This window comes from Bombyx mori, chromosome 9 (assembly GCF_030269925.1).
Source record: "Bombyx mori chromosome 9, ASM3026992v2".
In the NCBI taxonomy this organism is placed as follows: domain Eukaryota; kingdom Metazoa; phylum Arthropoda; class Insecta; order Lepidoptera; family Bombycidae; genus Bombyx; species Bombyx mori.
The window spans coordinates 7757499-7776833 of record NC_085115.1 but is presented as its reverse complement, the minus strand read 5'-3'; the positions used below and the strand labels follow the sequence as shown (position 1 = coordinate 7776833).

Sequence of the window (19335 nt, the reverse complement as noted above, 5' to 3'; positions counted from 1 at the left end):
CTTGCCAGTTTCTGGTTTAGTAATAAAACAATTACTCTAATAAAAATAAACATTTTATTTTCAAACTTGTTTCTGAATTTGAATTTATTCATTCCAATACAAAACATTATTCGGGGAAGTTAACCGGAAAAAATAATTTAGATGCTTGATGTAAAATAAAATGGTGTTACTCATTTAAAAATATAATCTTATCTTCGCCGTTTCTATTTGGACACAGACGTTCCGGGTCTAAATTAGGTATACTTAGGTCGTTTTTATTTTCAATGCACTGCATTATTTCTTCCAACATGTTTCCGCTGTCATCTGCGCTTGTTTTTGTCTCAAAGTCAGCGTCATAATCTTCGAAATCTTCATTATTTTCACCGATATCGTGTTTCGGTAAATTATTCTTCTCTGCCTGTTCATTTTTTGAATGTTTCATTTCATTACACGATTCAGGAATATCCGGAATGTGACTAGCAAGATATTTGTTTTCATTATCATTCAACGAATTGTTATAAATGCTGCTATTTGGAGACGAAACGCATCGAATCCATTCTGGACAATCGATAGTGATACTCGAGGCGTTGGTAAAATTGTAATAATCATCAATTTTAGAGCGACCCTTTGGATCATTGTCTGATCTATCCAACGCATCGTAGCTATCATTATTTACGCTGTTACTAATAGTTTCATAGACCGGTTCTATGATTTCGACCAATCTTTCACTAGGTTGTATAGATATTATTTCAGCGACGTGCAGTTTTGGTGCCACAACTGCGTATTGTTCTTTTATGATGTCCCCTTGGCTTGGTATACCGGTGCTGTACGTCATTCTTCTACCGGAACTAGGGTCAACGCTCATACTTGGATGGGTTGAATCTCGTCGAATACGGGAAACTACGGCACTTTCAGTTTTCTTGTAAGTAGCTTTGATTAGACTTCGAACCTGTTTGATAAAAACAAGAGATAAAATATAATGTCTACAGTGGTTTTTATTTATTTAAATTTGACGGTAGGCTTGGATTAAATTAATTTAGTTTCATACATTAATAAAAAAAGAATACAAAATAGGTAAATCTCTGTTTTATATCATATTCCGATTTTACTAAACCTATATTTTGTTGAGTTGATCTGCTTTTAGTTAACTAGTATATTTATCATAGCAACCCCTTAAAATACGTCCTGATTACGCTTATGTATTTAATAACTGTATTTTATTCTCCAAGACCTTACTTACCTCTTTGTTTATATAACAGTAAAGTATTGCGACGACGAATCCTTGAAGCCCCTCGACCGTGTATGACACATAATAATAGATTTGTTCTCCAGTACAATCTGTTGTGTTCGGCCTGAACGCTGTGAGTAAAAACTGGGTACCGAACAATGGCATCAAGAATAACGTTGCTTTTGTTGTACTCCTGGGAACGGAAGGGAATAATAGGAATATAGAAGCGCAAATAATTTTGTTATGCATTGGTCAAAAGATGATGTCAATATGACAATAGTCGGTCAAGCTATTATCAAATGGTTATGCGACACAGGACCCTTCGAGCTTCTTAATAAGTTCTCACCATGTAGCGCCCCCTTTTAGACATGAGGTCGAATTCTCAAATGTATTGGTTATCAACCATTTTATTCGTAAAAATAAACACACAGATGTTTGGTGATCGAAACAAGTGGAATCCAGGATCCTGAAGAGCTGACATCAATTATGAAAAGAACAAAATCAGGACCAATTAAAGAAGTCCGTTGGATTTAGAATTATACTGTAAACTTTATAAACCTTAAGCATATTTTGGTGTTCCAACTATTAAAATTGTAAAAATTCTTTTAATATAAATAAATGTACATTATCAACATTTGTGAAGTATGTTAGTTCCATTAGAACATCTCAGATGCCCAAGGTTATAAAACTTTTATAGATCAACTTTTGATCAACTTACGCAATGCTAAAAAACTCGAGATTGAAATAATTCATAATTAGTAGGTATCTACCGACATTGACCCACATTTTTATTATATGTATTTCAGGGAAATGAAACAGTTACGTACAAATCTCGGATCGTGACCCACATTTTATATAGTAGATTCTTTAGAGCACTAAAGTACAAAAACTTTAGCTATTTAGCCAAAACTGAAACCATTTCAAAAATTATTTTAACAACCTACAATCGTAGCATGCTTAGCTTTTATCATAAGTACTTTTAATTCTGATTAAAGAAATTAGCAATGTTCACGATCTTTTTTCCTACCTATTCGCTGGTAGCCTGAGAGGCTATTTCAGCTGCGATCAGACGGATAGGTGAGCCCATGGGCTCGACCTGGGACAATTTGCTACCACTAGCCCTATCAAGACTAGTGCTTCGCAGAACCTACCACCGGATCGACATTGCGACCCATTGAGAAGATCCGGCGAGAAACTCCGTGTGCTGCGTCTAAGGGTTAGTTCGATCATCGTAATCGACGAGTTCCACGGGGTCGGTGACCGTTGGTTGAGGGTTTAAAAGCACCGACGTAGCTAAAAGACCGTGTGATACTACACTTGGATAAGGCATGATTGAACTCTTTCAGATACTACTGAGCTCACATAGAGAATCGTACTAAAAAGTGTTCATACTTACAACTGATGAGAGTTTTCGTTATTCCTGATTTTCGTCAATAGAACTCTCAGGATATCTCCAAAGAGTACTGTGTTCACTAGCAGTATGGCAACTCTAGGAACATCAAGTATCCATTGCACATGCTCAATGGTGTAGACAAGCCAGCAGGAATGATCATTGTGAACCGCCATCACTGCTACCCATGCTATTACTGGAGCTACTGCAATCACTGAAGGAACGTAATTTGTTATCGTTACTATTGAATGATGGTTATTCGAATCTTTATTTATTCACAATCGTTTCTGTAATACATAACAATTTAAAAAGTTGGGAAGAGCTAATCTAAAAGTAATAATATGGTTCATCAATATAAAAAGCTAAGTAGCAGTTCAGGATTTTTTAGGGAAAAAACGGTTTAATGTAAGCCTATTCAGATATTTCTTCATAAATCATGGGAATAAATGTATAACCTACCCGCCCCAATCGCGTAAAGCGATTTAATATTAAGTTTCTGTTTGAAGACAGCTACTATGAGACGGTGTAGGTATATGCCTTCAACCAGCATGCAGACGAAAACAGCGTTGCCCGCAACTCGCTCACCGATTGCAAGGAAACGACAAGCCAGTCCGTGTATGGTCATCACGGTGTCTCCTGTATTTTGCAGTTCATCTAAGTAAATCTGTCGAGTTAATTTATGAAATTATATATGTATTACATATAATAAAAAACCGGCCACGCTTGGCTTGGTATCTATAACTATGACTTAATTTTTAAAGGACTCGCCAGCTAACTATTGCACTTTTTTTTATTGCTTAGCTGGGTGGACGAGCTCACAGCCCACCTGGTGTTAAGTGGTTACTGGAGCCCATATACATCTACAACGTAAATGCGCCACTCACCTTGAGATATAAGTTCTAAGGTCACAGTATAGTTAAAACGGCTGCCCCACCCTTCAAACCGAAACGCATTACTGCTTCACGGCAGAAATAGGCAGAGTGGTGGTACCTATCCGCGCGGACTCACAAGAGGTCCTACCACCAGTAAAAGTATTGTTGACATCTACCGTTAGTAATCTTTGTTGATGTACATATGATACGAAAGAGTTTCACGGTAACCGGAGTAAAACATACGTTACAAAAGTAATTGTCAAAGATTAAATCGTTTAATACAAGGCACATGGTACAGGAACTGTTCGTATTTGCTGAAATTACCCGCTGCCGCCTGTCGCTTGCTAATGGTAACAATAAGCTTCTTTATAGAGCTGAAAAAATTTCAATCGGAACCGCGGTGCAATCGCAAACTTGAATTGAACATTAAACTCGAAGACGCAAACAAAACTACAAGTACATTTATTAACTAACATTTTTTTATTTTCTTTTTATTAATTACTGTTTACACTAAATGTTCCGCGCACGTGGCTGACCTTATCACATGCGTCTTTAATATGACATTGTGAGTTTGAGAGTCAACACGTACTTGCCACGCTATCACTTGTCACATGTACTTACCTATAGATTTTTTTTTGTTAAATTAATATTAATTCAATATAATTACATGACTTTTGTACCATTAAACATATTATTTTAAGGTCAAAATCCTAACACTTGTTCGAAAAAAAATCAGTCGTCGGCTGGAACAGCGCAAAAAAGGATTTTTTTTTTATTGCCTTTGTAGGCAGACGAGCGTACGGCCCACCTGATGGTAAGTGGTTACCGTCGCCCATGGACTTCAGCAATGCCAGGAGCAGAGCCAAGCCGCTGCCTACTGCTTAATACTCTCCACAAGCCTCGTTTGAAGAAGGACATGTCATAGCGTTCGGGAAACACCGTGGAGGGGAGCTCATTCCATAGCCGGATGGTACGTGGCAAAAAAGACCTCTGGAAACGCACTGTGGATGACTGCAGTGGCTCAAGGTAGTATGGATGAACTCTACTCCGGTGGCGGGCGGTGCGATGGTAAAAACGAGACGTTGGTATCATCTCGAACAATTCCTCAGAGCACTCCCCATGGAACATGCGGTACAAAATACAGAGGGACCCGAAGTCCCTCCGCAGACCCAGAGGCTCCAAGCGATCCGTGAGAATGGAGTTATCGACAATACTTATGTTGTACTTATGTTGATATGATAAGTTTTAATGATTTGACAAATTATTACATTATGGGTTCCAAGCTTGACGACCGAACTTGGCCAAAAAGCAACTGACGCAATAGTTTGTATCAATCTCTTTGAATTGCGCCAAGCAACAAACAGTGCCACCACTTTTGGGATCATTTTCATAGCGATTGACAAACAAAAGTAATACCGTAATTAAAATTAATTTACCACTTAATCTCGCGTTTTTCATTGTCATATTATTGTTTCCGACGCTTCGAATACTTTACATTTATTGTGGTCACGGATGACGTCGTCATCGATACGTCGATGATAATATTTATTATGTTGACAATAAAACACGCGAGATTGAACCGTAAAATAAGTTTTAATTATAATTTTACTACTCACAAAAACTGAATACTTTATATTAGTTTAGTTTACTGAATTACTTTATAGTAATAATAATGTTTGTCGGTCGCACTACATCCGATCTCATCTACGATTCTTTATACAAAACATATTGAATAAATATTATTGAATAGTTTTAGTATCCAATGTAATGCAAATAAGAATCCATTTTGTGAGCGGCCAATGATTTTCGTGACATGACCGGTGGCTTCGCTTCAGATTACGTAGGTATTCACAAAACATGAACTTCCTTAATTGATAAATACGGTTGACAATCAATATGACCGTACCGGAGAGGGATTTTGATGGATGCTATTGTAAAATGATTTTTATAGTTAACATAAACATTTTTACTGTACTTAGTCTAGGATGGTTTAGGTGGATGAGAAGGCGAGGTCGGTGCACACTTTCTGTTAAGAGGCTTCAGAATTCTGTAAACGTAATTGTAACTGTAATTGCTTCCCCTAATATCAACACAAATCAGTCTCAATCATAGGTAAAGAGTAGGGGACTCTATATATTAAACTAGAACGCGATGCTTCACGGTGAAATGCCTAGGGATGGGTCTACCATCAGTAGACGCAGGATGTTTTATTAGCCCACTAAGTTTCTGGCCGGATCTTCTCAGTGGGTCGCGATTTTGATCCGGCGGTAGATTCTGCTCTTGCTAGGGCTGTTGTTAGCAAATACTGTTAGATTGAGCTCGTGAGCTCATCTACCAGTCCGCGCGTAACTGGAAAAGCTCCTTAAGCTCCCAGCTAATACATAGGAAAAAAAGTTAGATAAGTAGAAATTGAAGGTTTGATCGCGTTTTACATGGTAATTATCATCATTTCAACAATTGTATTGTTGCTATTCACTGACTCCCGAATAACACAGTATGTTATTCTATTGAGAAATCGAATCCAATAATATTTTGTTTCTCAACAATTTAGTTGCGCAGGGCGCCGCGTGTTATCGTTATTGTTATCGGGCGAATTTATTAATTGCTGCATGATTTTTCGAAATGATTAACTTCCTTTAAAAATGTATTGTGAGATAACGAATTTCCAACAATCATTGAAATAAATTATAATTACACTAACTTCTCGGCCTTTTGACTAAGATAAAAAGTTCTTTCCAGATAAATATAAAAAAAAGAATCTCAAATACAGAAAACTTCTTGATGCGCAAATACAACAAAACTCGGTCATCAAGCAAAAGTTTCCGCTGTATTGGGCTTTACTACAGTTAAAAGATTCCTAAATGTATTGTCGACGAAAAACACAATACATATCGACGCTTGAAAGGCAAACGTGACTAAGCGACAATGCGTGAACTTTACAGTAGACTAATTTAAAGTTATAGTGAGGGGTAGATCTCAGGGGTATTTAAAACTATGGGTTAGTCACCAATATCGAATTTCGAATTTTAATCTTCCTTTATCACAAACAATTTTCAATTTTAAACAATAAATACATTTAGACGCGGGCGCACGCTATTCACACTCAAAACGGAAGCGCCCGGAACATAGATTATACACTGTTGAAAAGATCGACATAGATGCTAACTATGTATAGCGAGCGGGCATACGGCCGCGAGAGTGACGTACCGGTCGGTTTGCTACATACTCCCCCTCTAGTCCTGGAGGACGCCCTCGCTCCTGGACTAGCATCTCATTACTACTGGGCTGAGGGACAGGCGCAAGACCAACCATACCACCAGCTGCGGGAGAAAGACGTGGAGCTTCAGCACATGGTTCAGCATGCCGTGTCGTCATATGCCCTGGAACTCGAGAATCTGTTTTAACATTATTTGGGGGACGACCACGTTTCTTTTTAGGCATCACCGGCCGCGGAAGAGCATCACTCTGATTCTCACGGTATAGAGTGAGATCGTTCACATGATATTTCCCTAAAACTTCATCAGGTTTGTCAACATGCGCGACGTGGTAAGTAGTAGGGCTGACCTTTTTAACGATGCGATACGGACCATCGCGTTTTGGAACAAACTTAGAAGTAAGGCCTTTAGCGCTCTTACTGAGGACGTGTGATTTGATGAGAACCATGTCACCTTCGTTGAATGTTTCAATGGGCCGTCTCGAACGATCAGCATACCCTTTAGCTTTATCTTGAAGCGTCTCTACACGTTCGCGCACCGCTGAAAAGGAGTTAACAAATTTCCTGAGATAGGGAGTTATTTGGGGAACAAAGTTATCTTTGTCTAGAACAGCACGAAGGTCATGGGTGACTTCTGTGGGGGACCTCATCTCTCTGCCAAATGACAAGTAAGCAGGTGACATACCTGTGGTGCGACATTTAGCGTTATTAAGAGCGAATCGAATCACTGGTAACATGTTTGGCCAGGAAGTGTGGTCACATTCCACGAGTTGTGCTAATAAAGTCTTAAGATCTCTGTTTTTACGTTCGGCGGGGTTTGCTTCTGGGTGATAGAGAGGGATAAGGTTTTGCTTTATCCCCAGGATGGACATGCATTGCCGCATGACTGCCGAAATAAATTGTACGCCATTATCAGAAACTAGTCGGCGTGGAAGACCGAACCTCATAAAATACTCCTCTATGAGGACATGTGCACACGCCTCAGCAGTAGCTTCCTTCAATGGGAAAAGTTCTGTCCACCTCGTAGCAGTATCTTCTATAAGCAAGATCCAACGCTCCCCCTGTTTTCCAGGTGGCAACGGGCCGAAAAGATCAACTGCCAAGACCTCGTTGCGCTGGTTCATCACCGGCGTCTGCAATAGACCTGGAGGCTTGGTATTAGCAGCCTTATAGCGTTGACAATGGATACATGCCTTTACATAGTCGGTTATGATTCTTCTTATTCCTGTGAAGTAGAACAGACGTGAGACTCGTTGGTAAGTCCGGTCAATTCCTGCATGTCCAGCGGTAGGGGCATCGTGAAGCTCTTTGAGAATGTCGGTCACTTGATGGGCAGGAATGACTAATTGTGGGGCCTCGGCATCAGAATCCGGATTAAGTCGATATAAAACACCTTGTTCCATTAGAAATCCTCTTTCTGACCATCTTTTAGCAGCAAGTTCATCCACTCCTTCCAGTTCTGTGACGATCTTCTGTATTTCCGGATCAGTCAACTGGTCTTGACGTAACTGGGTAGGTGACTTGGTGGGCAGGTCGCAAATGACAGAACAGATGCCGCAGTTATTTTGTGTTTCGTTGGAACAGATCGGTCTACTTAACGTGTCAGCGACAACGTTAGCTTTTCCTGGGGTGTACTCGAATCTGATGTCAAATTCTTGGAGTTTAAGCGCCCAACGGACCAACCTACCAGCAGGAGACTTTAAAGAAAGCAACCAACGCAAGGGTTGGTGGTCACTGCCTATAATAATTGGTTGGCCGTCGAGGTATGGCCTGAAACGCTCCACGGCCCAGACTACAGCAAGCGCTTCCCGTTCTGTAGTAGAGTAGTTGCGCTCCGCTGCGGTGAGTAGGCGGCTAGCATACTCGATAGGCCTTTCGTCCTTGCCTTCCCCTTGAGCTAAAACTGCGCCAAGTGCATAGTTGCTCGCGTCGGTACGCAGTACTAAGGGTTGTTTAAAATTCGCTTGAACAAGTACGGGCGCCGTGGTCAGCAGACGCTTCAATTCTTTGAATGCCTGTGTTTGTTCAGGTCCCCAGATCCATGTGTAATTCTTCTTGGTCAGTCGAGTAAGCGGTTCTGCTATCTTTGAAAAGTTTGGAATAAACTTCCTGAACCAAGAGCATGTTTGGAGAAAAGTTCTTAAATGTTTTAGGTTAGATGGTTCCAGCATATTAAGGACAGCACTGACCTTCTCAGGGTCAGGAGACACACCGTCTGGAGTGATGACGTGGCCCAGATAACGGACCCTTTCTTTGGCAAAAGTGCACTTCTCTCTGTTTACGTGAAGTTTAAATTCAGACAGACGTCTAAAAACAGCTTCCAGGTCTTGTAGGTGTTGCTGGAATCCTTCTGAAATAATTAACAAATCGTCTAGATAAGCAAGTACTGTAACATCCTTCAAAGCAGCACAGGAGCGTAGACGATCAATAAGCCTTTGGAAAGTCGCCGGCGCATTCTTCAAGCCGAACGGCATTCTTTTAAAACGGTAAGTGCCTAGGGGGCAGACAAAAGCTGTTTTGTCTCTGTCTGCTTCTCGGACCATAACTTGCCAATATGAAGAACGAAGGTCTATTGTGGTCATGTAACAATTCTTCTTCGTACTCTGGAGAAGATCATCAATGCGTGGGAGTGGGTAAGTATCCGATTTGGTTACTTCATTTAAGCGCCTGTAATCCACGCAGAATCTTACATTACCATTGGACTTCGGTATCATCAATGCAGGAGAGCACCAGGCGGATTCGCACTCTTCAATGATGTCATCTGCCAGCATCTTCTCTATTTCATTCTTCATCGTCTCCTTCTTGGAAGGGTTAAGGCGATAGGGCGGCACAGCTATCGGGGGGTGATCTCCAGTGTCTATGCAATGTTCTATGAATGGTGTCGGACCTCCCCCTGCTGTAAAAATACTTTCATGCCGAATAAGGAACTCAGATAATGCTTGGCGCTCAGCTGATTGCAAGTGCATGCCTTCATCATCCCGAAGCATGTTAGTAGAGGCTATGCAATGTTCTATGAATGGTGTCGGACCTCCCCCTGCTGTAAAAATACTTTCATGCCGAATAAGGAACTCAGACAATGCTTGGCGCTCAGCTGATTGCAAGTGCATGCCTTCATCATCCCGAAGCATGTTAGCAGAAGCTATGCACACACCACGAGACATAGGTTCAAAAAGTAATTTATAATGCACCTTAGCATCAGTACTAAAATACCATTCATGACGATGAAAATCAATAATAACTTTGGCAGCATTAATAAAATCAATACCCAGTAAAGTTTCATTATCATTAGAATCAGGGAAGATTATAAATGGAATATTGATCACTATGTGTTCTAACCTCACTGGTAATATGGTTGTCAATACATCCATATTCCGAACATGCCCATCAGCAAGTTTGACTCGCCTAGTGGAGGGAGTAAGAGGGTGACCTTTATGCAGAAGGAGAGCATACAGCGTGTGACCAGCAATACAATGCTTAGCTGCTGTATCTATAAGTGCAGTACCCTGTTTACCGAGAACTTGGATTTTGAAAATAGGTCGTAAATGCAAATACCTATCATCACTCTCACGGTCGTACACGGACGCTACAACACTTCCCTCACATGTACAATAATTAAAATTCAAACAATTATCAATTTCCACACATTCGTTAATTTTTCCAAAATTACACTTACTGCCTTTTGTGTCACAGTCATGGTTAGTTGAAAATTTTAAATTATTACAATTTGGTTCAATTATTTGATTATAAGGTAAAATTGAGTTCTTACATTTAGGTCTAGTTCCCTGGTTATAACAAATATTTAAATTTTTACACTTTGTCCGAACATCCTGATTATATAAAACATGAGAATCACAAAAGGTTGGCATCTCATTATTACTAGTGCAATTACAGTTAATATTCTTTGACACAGAATCATTACAGGCATGAAAATAAGATTTTCTGGAAGTAGGGCCTCTGTTAATGGTAGCATAATTAATATTTGCATCCCGGTTACAAAAATTTTGACATTCAAAATTACTCAGAAAATTATTTTTGTCATGCTGCTTAACATCATACATTGCATTCTGAACAGGTAAATTAGAACTAATTGTGTTAGTATTATTAACATTACACTGAACACTATAAAACGCATTATTGTCATTTTGCACACCCTCGGAAAAGTTAGATTGACTTTGCTCACCTCGGTTGTTTAACTTACGGCACTGTTCCCGTGCATGTCCAAACCGTTTGCAGTAGGAGCACACTGGACGCTGTTTCTTCGTGGTCACGAATTGCTCTGCAGAACCTGGCACAGCAGCGGCAGGCGTGGCAACGCTAGGCTGGGCGACAGCGACAGGCACAGCGGTGGCGGGCACGACGGCCGCGGCGGAGTTTGGAAAGCGCGCGCGCGGCGCCGGCGCACTCGCACGAGCGGCGCACGGTTCAGGCCGACTCGCAGCCGGGGCCGGCTGGGCACGGATCGAACGCACACCACTAGTGGACGACACTGGTCTCGATTGAGTCTCCTCTATCGAATCTTCTATATTCCGAGCATGGTTTAATAATGAATTGAAAGATGTGATTTCTTCACGGCGCAATCTTGTGCGTATTCTATTATGAAGCAACCCGTATATCATATCAAGTTGTACTTTTTCAGTAATATCATCCCGCGGTAGCTTTGCCATAAGCGCACGAATACGAGCAACAAACTTGTCTGTGTTTTCGTTATCCTGCGGGGAAGCAAATATTTCCAAATATATTCTATGTGGTGGAAGGCGGGTGCCATATGCATATATTAAATTTTCTTTGGCTTCGTTCCAAGTGGAGATGTGATGCTTTAATCCTAGCCACCACGTAGCTGCGTCAGCAGACAAAAGCATGGCTAGGCCTCGTATGATGTTAGCGTCAGATACTTGAACGCATTCTGTATAACTTTCAATTGCATCTATAAAGGCCTCAACAGATTCACCAGGTGCACCGCTGAAAGAAGCTCTGCAACGCGCCAAGGTACCATCTACGTTCACTGGGGGCATCGGCGGAGGTGCCGGAGTCGACGATCTTTGTTCCATCACGTACGACATAATGTTCTTAAATGTTTCGGCCTGCGAACGTTGCAGCGAGGCCATCAACGCTGAAACATCATCCAAGTTGAACGTAGAATTGTTGCTACGTGATTCGGCGTGGGGGCGATCATGGGGGCTATCATGCTCCTCGTGATTTTCGTTGGCATTTGCATCTGCAGCAGGAATAACGTCGTCTTCGCGACGTTGCTGGCGATCTTGATTTCTAGTTAAAGGCATTCTTTACAATTAAGCACCAACAGCATACAATAGTTAGCAAATTTTTCACAAAAGCGTGCGCGCCATTTTGTTAGTCCAAGCAAGAAAAAAATTAGGAAACGTTGGGCAGCCAGATATAGTGAGGGGTAGATCTCAGGGGTATTTAAAACTATGGGTTAGTCACCAATATCGAATTTCGAATTTTAATCTTCCTTTATCACAAACAATTTTCAATTTTAAACAATAAATACATTTAGACGCGGGCGCACGCTATTCACACTCAAAACGGAAGCGCCCGGAACATAGATTATACACTGTTGAAAAGATCGACATAGATGCTAACTATGTATAGCGAGCGGGCATACGGCCGCGAGAGTGACGTACCGGTCGGTTTGCTACAAAGTTGAAATACCTGAAAACAAAATTTATTTTAACGAATCTAGCTGTAGTAGAATCTAGCTAGTAGCTGTAGGATGGAAATGATTACAATAGACCTAGAAATATATATTTTTTGCACATCGAAAATGGTTATTGCCTATCATTTATGTACAAAGCAGTTATTGTCGCTTAGTCACTTTTGCCTTTCAAGCGTCGATATTTTCTTAAATAAAGTCTGAAAAAAAAATTCTCAAGTACCACGGCTTAACAAGATAGTTTGCGCCAACGACACCGCTATAGTACTTTTGGAGATGAATAAAATATTAACGTTGAAGAAAGATTTAAACATATGTGTATTTTTATTCCAGATTCCGTACCGTTTTTTACGTTGAAAATAGATCGTATGGTGTAAAAAATGTTTCGGAAATGGATGATCTTTTTTTTTTTGTTGTTGTTAGATTGGCCCTTCTGTTCATCCATTCGTTCCATTTTGGCGCGGTGTTTGAGTGGCATCTGTTACTTAGATTAACTACAGGGCTGTTTTGACTGAAAATGTTACTGAAAGCTTACTTTTTTTTTATTTCCTTACCTATGCTAGTAGCCTTGAGAGGCCATTTCAGCTTCTCCTTGGCGTTTGGGTGAGCTCACGGGGCTCTAACCGGGAGTGTTGCTAACATTGGCCCTAGCAAGAACTTCAAAACTTACGGTGAATCAATTGTGCAAAAACATTTTATTTTATTTCTCTTGTAGGCAGACGAGCATACGGCCCACCTGATGGCGAGTGGTTATCGTCGCCCATGGTCTTCAGCAATACTAGGGGCAGAGCCCGTGAAGCCCCTGCCTACCATGGTATAAAGGATTCAAAAGCGGTGGAGATGTGATGGAAGAGTTGTCTCTCTCTGGTGGGCCATCAACGTCTGCTATTGAAGTTAACATCGCGAAAGTGAAGGAAATAGTAACTGAACTGAATATTCTTTCTGTCGTTGATTTTTTCTACATAAAAGTCGCACAATTAATTTACCTAATGAAGGAATTTTTTGCAGGTGAACTATGTGAATCATGTGTAATAAAGAATGAAGGCTAGCGAAACTAGTCGACTCGACTTTTATAAAGTCAAAAAGCCAATAATATAACTTATAAAGTTAATAATAGTACTTGTATACGAGATATGTATATGGCCGGTATAACTATTTTATTACATTATATTAGCACAAACACTTACCTCATTTCTACTGATTATGACGAATGTGTTCCTCAAAATAATCGCAATCAGTAGATTTCTGTGAAGCGCAACTCTTGTGATTCGTAAACGTTTGTAGAAGAAGAATATGAAGACCGCAGGAAGGCAAGACGCGACGGAAATGGACAGCATGGCGATATGAAACCTGTATCGTTGCACTAAACGAGGCGTGACACTGCAAGTATTGTATACCGATTCGACTTCCCATGTTCCGTTTTGATAGCATTCCTTGCTGCTGAAGTCTAAAAAATTATCCAATCCAATAATATATTATAATTTGTTATAATCAGCAAGCAAATGTGTCAAAAAGACTATTAGACTTAACTTTCTTAAGCTAGAAACTCTAGACTAAATTGTTGTGTTTTTATTTACATTAAATATCCTTTAAATAACAAAAATCGTATTTTTTATATGTATTTTTTCCATATCGCATTTCACAAATCCAGAGCCTAATATACCTAGTCAGGTCATAAATTCTGTCACATGTTTAATGTAAAATAATTGAAACAAGTTTGTTCATTATGTAACCATTCATATACCAAAATGAACTTAACAAAACATAGATTCTTATGACACTAAAGTTTATTCAAAATGACCTCCGTGATTTTGAATACAGGCCTTCAATCTGTGCGGCCAGTCGTCTATCGCAGCACGAACGAGGTCCATGTCAATATCGGCGGCTGCCTTAATCAAGGATGTCTTGAGTGACTCCAAATTGGGATGAGGCTTTGAGCACGCCTTTTTCTCCAAGTGTTGCCATATCTTGTAATCTAACGGATTCAAATCTGGACTGGAGGAGGGCCAGTCTTCGTGCCGGATGAAGTCGATTTCACGCGCCGCCAGTCAGTCTTGTGTGCTCTTCGCTCTATGAGCTGGCGCCGAATCTTGTTGGAATACCCAGTGCCTGTTATTGAACATGGTATGAGAAACAGGTTCCACAAGGTTCGTCAGGACTGTATTTTGATACACAACTGCATTCGTTTTTACACCTTTCTCACAAAAATGTACCTCTGTTAAGCCCCAATAAGAAACTCCCAACCATACCATGAGCGAGGATGGAAAATGACGTCGTTGGACACGCGGAATACGGTTGCTCGCTTCTTCACTACTGTGTGCGTACACCTTATCATTTTGTTTGTTGTAGCTCTCTTCTACGGTAAAAAATTTTTCATCCGAAAAAAGAATTTCCCGATATTTTTTTCCCGCGTACCGCTTCAACAAAGCGCGGCATCTCTTCAGTCTCAGGTCCATTAGACGAGCATTCAAACGATGTCCTGTTTTTCTTCGATATGCCCGAAGCCCTAAGTCTTCATTTAACACCCTTTTCACCGTGGTTCTGCTTAACCCCATCTGAAGGGCCAACAGTTTCTGCTTACGTTTGGGATTTCTTTGAATTCGCGCCTTCACAGCTTTTATCACTGCTGGAGTCCTAACAGACCGAGGGCGACCACTTCTTGACCTGTCATCTACACTAGAGTCTTCATTGTATGGTTTGATGGTACGATAAACGAATCTTTTGGTTATATTCAAATTTTTCAGTATGTTAAAAATTTGAATTGGCGCGTAACCGCAACGATGCAACGCAATAACTGCAACATGGTCTTCTTTAAGCGTCCACTCCATATTTAAAAATGAGTAAAATTCTAAAAGTATACATTTTTATTTTCATGAACAATTCGAAATTCGAATTCAATAAACTTTTTTGTGGCCAGCATTCTAAAAGAAAAGTTTTTACTGTGTGACAATACTTATGACCTGACTAGGTAATAATGGTCTCAGATATGGAGACTCCGACCGTCATCGGCCTACAGCATTGGTATCCTCATCCTAAGCTCTCTTCTTCTTTTTAGTACTGGTGATAGCTTGTTGTGAGCAAGTCACATGTCAATCATATGTCGGCGCTTCGCTAACCATTTAGGAAGGAAACTCTGTTCATCAATCGCAACTTCCTTCTTGTGTTAAGATGGGGGCTTCATGTCTACGGGTTTTTGCAGCTTCCTAATATGCCATTTATCTATGTTTTTTTTTTATATTGCTTAGATGGGTGGACGAGCTCACAGCCCACCTGATGTTAAGTGGTTACTGGAGCCCATAGACATCTACAACGTAAATGTGCCATCCACCTTGAGATATAAGTTCTAAGGTCTCAGTATAGTTAAAACGGTTGCCCCCACCCTTCAAACCGAAACGCATTACTGCTTCACGGCAGAAATAGGCAAGGCGGTGGTACCTACCCGTCCGGACTCACAAGAGGTCCTACCATCAGTGGTGTCAACAAATAAATATCACGGTTCAGTTGAAGAAAGTTATTTGGAATCGATATTTATATTGTTATTTAAGATAGAAAGCTCTTACGGTTACAAGATGGCCCTGTATTCGAATAGGCAAATTCCGAACATACTGCGTTAGAAACGGTACCAGCTTCTGCAGCCATCCAGCACGTCCAACCGTCAAAGGTAACGCCACATTCGTTTTTATCTTTAAAAAAAAAAATGCATTTTTTGTTTTACTATGGCGTTTTGTATGGATAATAACGTAGTATAAGAATTCTTCCTATACTCGTAGACCGACCACAATAATTTATTTGAATTATCACACTGTAAATACTCTTAGGGCTATAGTAATATTATTAACTCGAATAGGGCTTAAATTTATAGTCCATAATTATGAAACAAACACGCCTGCTAAGTTTGTATCGCGGGCGGTCAACCTGGGCTCTTTTTGAAACCGGTGTTAGATTTTATTGTAACTTTAAAAAAATGAACGTTTCTTATTATCCAACTTGAAATAATTTGAATTTAGAATTTTGTATGATCTATATATCTATATATTTGTTGTTGGTAACAAAAAATTAAGGAACTACTCGTTACACTGCATTTAGGTTAAACGAAAACCAGATCAAATCAATATATATTATTTTAATTACCAATAGAATTAGTATCCTCGAGCATGTAGTGACTGCAACAATCTTGGGCTGCGTAGAAGCATCTTTCCCAACGCCCATGAGCTGATGGTATAATAGCCTCTCGTATTATATTTGCGACTTCTGCAAAACTGGGGTCGAAAGGATAACATCCACAAGTACCATCTTCTTTAGGCTAAGTAGATAAAAGCGCCTTTAGTAGGTAATTTACGAACATTTAAGTACACAAATATTGGACGATTGCATTAATTAATCATGAATTATGTAATCAGGGAAAAATCACAGACATGATCATTGGGGCCCAAACTAGGATTCAATTTACAATGAGAACAAGATACTGATGTGTGATGTGCATAGTAAAATAAATGGTGCTAAAATTACGAGACTATAATAAATACATTGACCAGTAGTCCACAGCAGGACGCTGCCACTCAATATGGAAGAAAACGAGGCTGAAGATTCAATTCTATTGAATATCTATCTATCAGCCCTTCAAAAACAGAAATAGACAAGAATATTAATACCTAACCGTGCTTCCTACAATATGGATTACCACAAGTAATTACACTTTAAAAAAAAAAAAATTGTTTTATCACAAAATAATCCCTTCACGACGGAAGATGATCGCATCGCTTGATTCAAGTACACAGGACAACTTATCATTTACGACACAGCGCTTTTTCTAGTCATATACGTGTTAACTACAAGTCGTGCTATATTTTAATACAATTTATTATTATTCTTGCATTTGTAATTCTAAAATAATAACACACGATAGATTTACACGGATCAAAGAATGGACTGTGTCAAGCGACCTTTAATGTAGGTATATTGAAATTGAATACTTCAATCAATTACTGTGTTCTCTCGCAAGGGCTTATTGGCAAAACACACTCGCTTCTTTACAATATCGTTGTTATTATATTAACTGTATAACCGTAAAATTCACTTACAATTTCTAAGCAACGAACTCGATAATTGCGGTAGAAACACTGTGAAGTGTTCATTGCATTGGCACCACCCACAAAAAGGAAGCTCGGAGTGTAGATGATACAGCCTCTACCAGCAACCCAGCGGAAGACCTGCTCGTGATAGTCTACATTCCTGTAGTTACAAGTCTTATGTGCTTCTGGAGGAACTCCATTTAACGGCTCCTAAAAATTACCTCAATACTAAAACGTCAGTTATTCAGTTATAGCAAACTATCACGAACATACATTTTTATTATTTATATATCCGATGTAGGCTTACATCATCCTGTTTGAACTTTCATAAAACAAAATTTATTGCAGTGATACGGGCATACAGCCCATTTGAATAACCGAAATATACTCTAAGAAATGAGATATACATTTCAATTGGATTGTGTGTCTCTTCAAGCCGAAACGCGCTGCTGCCTCGTGACATATTTTTTTTTTTTCCTACCTGTGCTGATAGCCTTGAGGGCTATTTCAGCTTACCCTAGCGTGTGTAGGTGAGCTCACGGGGCTCAAACGGGAGAGTTGCTAACACTGACCCTAGCAAGAGCAGTGCTTCGCAGAATCTACCACCGGATCGGAAACGCGACCCACTGAGAAGATCCGGCGAGAAACTCAGTGGGCTGTGTCTGTGGGTTAATTCGCTCGTCGAGCCCTTCGTCGCAAGCGACGGGTTCGACGAGGACGGTGACCGGTGCTTGTAGTGCCTAAAAGCACCGTTAATGGATCAGGAGGATCCGTGATGACGTGTGGCATAAATAGGCAATATTATGGTACCTACCCATGGGGACTTCCATTACACCTGAGATACCTATAGGCTCCGGTAACCGGTCGACACTAAACATGCTCTCGTCAACTAGTGCAATAAAAAAAGCTATAAAAGTAAATACACTAATTTTACTAATTGACTCTAATTAAAACTATCCCATTTGTTGTGTGAATAACTGGAATGCTTGTAATGAAAACACACTAATAGATTAATATAATATTGAAAAACGTATCAACACAGGATATTTCATTTTATTAGTAGATAACATCTAACATTGATAACATACTTTATTATATAAAGGAAAAGTATTTACTAAGTGTTCTCTTCTTATGTTACCGTACAGGGGTATTATAGTTACCTATTTATTTAATAAAAGACAACTTCAAAAAAGAGACAGCTTATCTCTCCCAACGATAATGCCGATGTCCGTGAACCGCAAAATCATTTATCACGTTGTAGTAAGAGACACAATTTGAATGGAGTCATTCATTTCTTCAAAACATTTCTTTTAAAACGGATACTTTACAAGTGTAAAGGCTATATATACCTACACACCTCACAGATATAAAAACTTTGTCTCTCGCAAGTAGGTGCATCCTCCCGTATGGCCACTCGGCTTCCTCGTTCGTGCCACAAATCCAAATCTCCGTCGAGCAGGTCGAAAGCGTCGTCGGAAAATGACTCCCCCTAGAACCATCATCCATACACATTCGAATACGACGAAGACTTCATTTATGTCACACAAACATAATTAAAAATACCTTTGTCAGAGAAACGAATAGTATCAATAGATACAAAAGGTCTTCGACACTACAGCAGCGAAACATTTTTCAGAATACCACTAATATTGTCAAGTTGCATGATGAATGTCCGAAAAGTTAATTAAATATCGGCAAAAACTTTATTAACACTTCACTAAACATTAAAACGATTAACACTGAATCCTGTCGAGTATCGAGTCAAACATTCCAGCACGAGTAAAATCCATAACAGCTTTTGTCGATTGTCTTCATCGCAGCGTATTTTGATTTGCGACGACGTCCGCACTAATAATTGCGCCAAACAATTCGTTGTTTACAAATTATCTGTATCCACAATCAGTTGATA

General features: G+C 39.8%; 2 protein-coding genes and 1 long non-coding RNA gene across 3 annotated transcripts; 1 reads left to right on the top strand and 2 right to left on the bottom strand.

Annotated features, from left to right (window-relative positions):
- Positions 1-41: 41 nt before the first annotated feature.
- Positions 42-19167, bottom strand: NGR-B3 (neuropeptide receptor B3). The gene is made up of 10 exons (NM_001134262.2): positions 18990-19167; positions 18784-18915; positions 17436-17636; positions 16486-16657; positions 15915-16037; positions 13542-13801; positions 3057-3261; positions 2604-2811; positions 1220-1400; positions 42-928 (listed from the first exon to the last, which is right to left on the bottom strand). The coding sequence occupies exons 1-10, from the start codon at positions 19053-19055 to the stop codon at positions 167-169; spliced, it is 2310 nt and encodes a 769-aa protein (NP_001127734.1). The 5' UTR covers positions 19056-19167; the 3' UTR covers positions 42-166.
- Positions 3927-12313, bottom strand: LOC134199358 (uncharacterized). The gene is made up of 2 exons (XM_062670079.1): positions 6477-12313; positions 3927-5843 (listed from the first exon to the last, which is right to left on the bottom strand). Exon 1 carries the CDS (start codon positions 11960-11962, stop codon positions 6635-6637), a length of 5328 nt encoding a protein of 1775 aa, XP_062526063.1. The 5' UTR covers positions 11963-12313; the 3' UTR covers positions 3927-5843; positions 6477-6634.
- Positions 12766-13957, top strand: LOC119628898 (uncharacterized). The gene is made up of 2 exons (XR_005245026.2): positions 12766-13025; positions 13363-13957. It is a non-coding gene; the product is annotated as an uncharacterized LOC119628898 (long non-coding RNA).
- Positions 19168-19335: the final 168 nt, after the last annotated feature.